This window comes from Manis javanica, chromosome 2 (genome assembly GCF_040802235.1).
Source record: "Manis javanica isolate MJ-LG chromosome 2, MJ_LKY, whole genome shotgun sequence".
Lineage (NCBI taxonomy): Eukaryota > Metazoa > Chordata > Mammalia > Pholidota > Manidae > Manis > Manis javanica.
In genome coordinates this window covers 47,026,635-47,031,355 of record NC_133157.1, presented here as the reverse complement: position 1 = coordinate 47,031,355, position 4,721 = coordinate 47,026,635, and the positions used below count along the sequence as shown (strand labels likewise).

General features: G+C 39.4%; 1 protein-coding gene across 1 annotated transcript; it reads left to right on the top strand.

The window, feature by feature from the left end:
• The first annotated feature begins 3,760 nt into the window (after window positions 1-3,760).
• On the top strand, window positions 3,761-4,721 carry LOC118972759 (interferon alpha-4-like). The gene has a single exon (XM_037020431.2). The coding sequence runs from the start codon at window positions 4,188-4,190 to the stop codon at window positions 4,719-4,721; it is 534 nt and encodes a 177-aa protein (XP_036876326.1). The 5' UTR covers window positions 3,761-4,187.

Genomic DNA, 4,721 nt, shown 5'->3' with positions numbered 1-4,721 from the left:
CTGAAGGAAAAAGAATACAGCCCTTGTGCCTGGGAGGTTGTCAGAAGGGAAATTAAAATGTGCCTTTCTCTCATTTGACAATCCTCAAAGACAAGGAAACAAAGAATAAAGTGATACTCATGACACTCCCTAATACATTACAGTGTTTGCCAAGCCCAAAAAACAATCTCAATTTATATCTGAAACCAAAATAATGGTTATTTAAAAAACATTGTACGTCATGAATTTACAAAACTATGCTTATAGAGAAGAGAATGACTTTCTTAAATAAATGATTTTGTAACGATTTTCTAAATCTGTTTAACTTTGGGAGGAGGTATTTCCTGTTTCTAAAGTGTGAAGTCCAATATTTCATGGAAAGGTTCTTTAGAATAGTTTTTTGTTAGAGACATTTTTCCCATAACACTAGCTGCTATAACAGAGAAATGGAAAACTAGGCATTATGTGATCATGATAGAAGTTCATCTTTCCTTTTCTTAAGAGCACAAGGCAAGCATTCCTGATTAGATGACTTGTCTGATTGGCTCTTTGCCAAACAGTGATTCAGGGCCATGGGCATCTTCTATTTTGTGACTTCACCATATTCAACATGTGACTCCAAATCTGACTGTGGCACTTGAGCCTATTCCACTCAGCTGCAAACAGAAAAAGTAAGGTGGACCACGTGGGATGTCTTCCAGGGTCCAGACTCTGCAGGTTGATACCACTTCTGCCAACATTTAATTGGCCTGAATTTATTCTCATGGGATGCCTAAGTACAAAGAAGTTGGGAAAAGACTTTAGTCAGGTGACTAATAGAAGAGGAGACAAGTTCAGTGAATAAGACCTCTTCAGTTTTACACTATTTGTACCGATGCTTTGTTGTTGGGAAAAACAACCAATGTGTACCTGCACACACTTTATTAAAAAGAAAACATGACCCAAAAATCTCATTCTACTATTTAAATGGAGAAATTCAATGGATGTGTCTTGTTAGAGTTCACGGCATCATTGACTCTTTCAAAGCAGCATTCAAATTGATTCCCAAAGGTGAAGGCCAAAGTTGGAAAATGGCCGCAAGTGTGCAGATGAGGTCTTGGAACACATGGTAGAGTTTAAATTGTTTCCTTATTACCTGAGAGAAATGAGGAAAGTATGACCAGATAGGTCCTTGCAGTAGTTGAAGATCAGTGAAATAAAAGTGCAAGTGAGCCTTCTAGTTATGACCAGGCCTATGATTCTTACCCTGATCTTGAAGAAAATAACCTTGCAAATAGTTTTTTAGAAAACACCCCACAGAATATTTAATTATAACTTTCCTTGTAGAACCTTAAAGACTTTGTAAGGCATCTTTATTGTCTTCTCAAATCATAGTTATTTGGCATACACTGGTATTATTCTTTCTCCAAATATTACCATGCTTATTCTCTCCATTAACATTGATTGAGCTCCTGAAATGATAGGACTGGACTAGATGCCCAGGAAACAAGGTCACATAAGGTGATTTCTCTCCCCTTAGGCATTTTACAGACTACTGGGAGGCACTCCAAGGAGAAAATAGGTCAGGTCAGGTCTTTGTCCATTCAGCCTGTTTTCAAGAAATAGCATGGACCTAGTAGCTTGTAAGAGCAGAAATGTATCACTCATCATTCTAGAGGCTGGAAATCCAAGATCAGGGTGACAGTTTGACTGGGACCTGGTGAGAACACACTTCTGGGTCACACACTGCCAACTTCTCCTTGGATCTTCATATGGCAAAAGAGCAAGAGATCTATCTCAGGCCTCCTTTGTAAGGGCACTAATTCCATTCACGAGTGCTGTACCCTCATGCTCTAATCACTACCACTGAATACCGTGACTTTTGGGGTTAGGACTTCAACACATGACTTTTGTAGGGACACAGACATCCAGACCAAGGTCAGACACTAAAGGCTACATGCTTGGTATCTATAGAGAGAATATAACTATAATAGTAAATAAAGAATGAGCATGGTAGTGGGTAAAAACATCAAACCAAGGACTAAGAATCCAAACTCTTATTTTTTATCTGAAGTAATGCCCTAATTATTACATGCCAAATTTTGGAAATCAAACTGAAATGGAACCCACTATCCCATAGAAATGGATAGAGATAACAGGATGCAAATGATCATTCACCACCCTTTGTGAGGAGTCTCCAAAGAATCTCCAGAAAAACGTAGGTAATTGCCACTTCTGTAAAGATCCACCAAAAAGCAAGGTGGGGAATTGTCTGGTTGCTGTGAATTGTGTGAAAGAGGGAGAGTTTCAGCTGAGATACGTGATCTGTATATGACATCAGGCTAGTTGTTTTTCTGTTTTGACCAGATAGAGGGCAAATTAGAGATGAAGCCATACTTGTAAGTTTAATATAGTGCGTGGCAAAGGCTGAAACGAGCTGCTCTTGAAGTTTGAACCCGAAGCCATCCGCACCTTAAAGGAAATAAAATCCTCCTGGTTTCAGCAACAAACTCAGTAGGTATTACTGACACCAATTAAGTGTGGAAATATTGGCTGGTGTCTATCATAATCCTAGCAAATATGGCCATAATGAAGCAAAATAGCTTGGTCATGCCCGTAGGATGAGAAAAATCTAAGAAACAGCTTTAGTAAAAGTATTTACTGAGTGAGTACATGGGGCTTGGTGCTGAGAATAACACAGTGAAAAAGACAGTGACTAAAAAGCGGATTTGACAAGGATGGTCACATGCCTACCATTTCAAGAGTAGGAATGTAGAGGACTGAGACGACGTAACTTTCTATGCAAAAATAAAAAGAGTTCCGGATCAGAGCTGAATGTTAATTCCTTACGTGATAATAATCCATATTAATCTAGCATGTATTTATTACAAAGATGGTTTCTTTTTGTTGGAAAAGAATAGACTTGGACTGGGACCTCTGACAGTCCTTTGGGAAATTTGAAATTCAGTGCCAAAGTACAAAGAAAAATTCAAATCGGTGGTGTTTTCTACATCTTCTATTCTTATTGGGGATGATTTTATTCCCAATGGTGCAAAAATTAGTTCTTAGGGGTCTGAACAAATCTTAGATATTACAATAGTTTGTGGTGCTCCAACAAACTGTTTCTTTCCAACAGAATCTTATTCTTTAGTAGTCATTTTTCTCATTGGGTTTTCTGGTGTTTCATATGAGAAGTAATGACACTGAGTTCATTGAAGATAAACAATCTGTATGGAAGTCAGTGCTGCTATCCTGTGGTAACTTGATGACTCACGGGATGGCTTCCCATCATTTTGCTTGAATCAAAATCATATTGTAAAAGGTGGTCTTTGCTTACTTATGAGTTGCCTTTGCCTGCCTTATGGATGCTGCTTATGCTTGAACCTCAGGTGCGGGCTTTGAGAGTTACGTGCAAATAGAAACTTTATTATTTACTTCTACTAAGGTTATTCAATACATCAATGATTATGTCAAGTGCTAAAAAGAAAAAAAGTGTTGACAATATCTTAATGAATATCTAGCAGCTAGTGAAGTTTAAAACCGCTTTCTAATATGAAGCAAAATTAAAAGTTAAGGACCTAAAAATAAATGTTAAAAAAATAAGTTAATTTTTCAGTGGTTCCTAGCAGTTTTGAATAATTATAAGTGTATCTGTATGTTGGTATTATTATGAAGTATTTATATAAACTTTTATTTGAATATGTAGTATGGATATTTACTATTTATATAAGTAAATACAGTACATTAAAAGTCCTTCTGCAAATTAGTTGTAAAGTTAAATGAAATGTCAATAGCTTTTAAATTTAACAGTACCTTAAAATTTTTTGTCATTCTTAACCCTGCATTGAAAAAAACGAGTAGTTTTGTACTTTCTTTTTCTATGAATAAAGTACACATTTATGTAGAATCTAAGAAGGTATACCGGTTATCTGTATCATCAAATTTCATGGGGGGTTCAATTAGGAAAAAGAAATATCTAAAAAGGCTCTGTGGGAAGGGGAAAGAGGCAATAATGCAAAAGAAAAACGATTGAGAAATGTGGCTCTACCCCATTTGGAAAATGCAAAATGGAAAGCAAAAACAGAAGTAGAAAGCAAGGGAAACACACAGAAATTGAAAACTTAGCATGTTCCCTATTTAAGACACACACGAAGGAAGGTCCGCAGAGAACCTAGAGCCCAGCTCACAGTCGCCCCCTCAGCCAGGCCAGCAGCATCTGCAAGATCCCCATGGCCCTGCCCTTTCCCTTCCCGCTGGCCCTGCTGGTGCTCAGCTGCAACTCCATCTGCTCCCTGGCGTGTGACCTGCCTGAGACCCACAGCCTGGGTGACAGGAGGGCCTTGGCGCTCCTGGAACAGATGAGGAGAATCTCCCTTTTGTCCTGCCTGCGGGACAGAAAGGACTTCGGATTCCCCCAGGAGGTGTTTGATGGCAACCAGCTGCAGAAGGCTCAAGCCATCTCTGTGGTCCACGAGATGATCCAGCAGACCTTCCGCCTCTTCAGCACGGAGAGCGCCTCTGCTGCCTGGGATAAGACCCTCCTACACAAATTCTGCAATGGACTTTATCAGCAGCTGAGTGACCTGAGAGCCTGTGTGATGCCCGAGGTGGGGGCGGAAGAGGCTCCGCGGACCGATGAGGACGACTCCATCCTGGCTGTGAGGAGATACTTCGAAAGAATCACTCTCTACCTGCAAGAGAAGAAATACAGCCCTTGTGCCTGGGAGGTTGTCAGAGCAGAAATCATGAGATCCTTCCCTTGA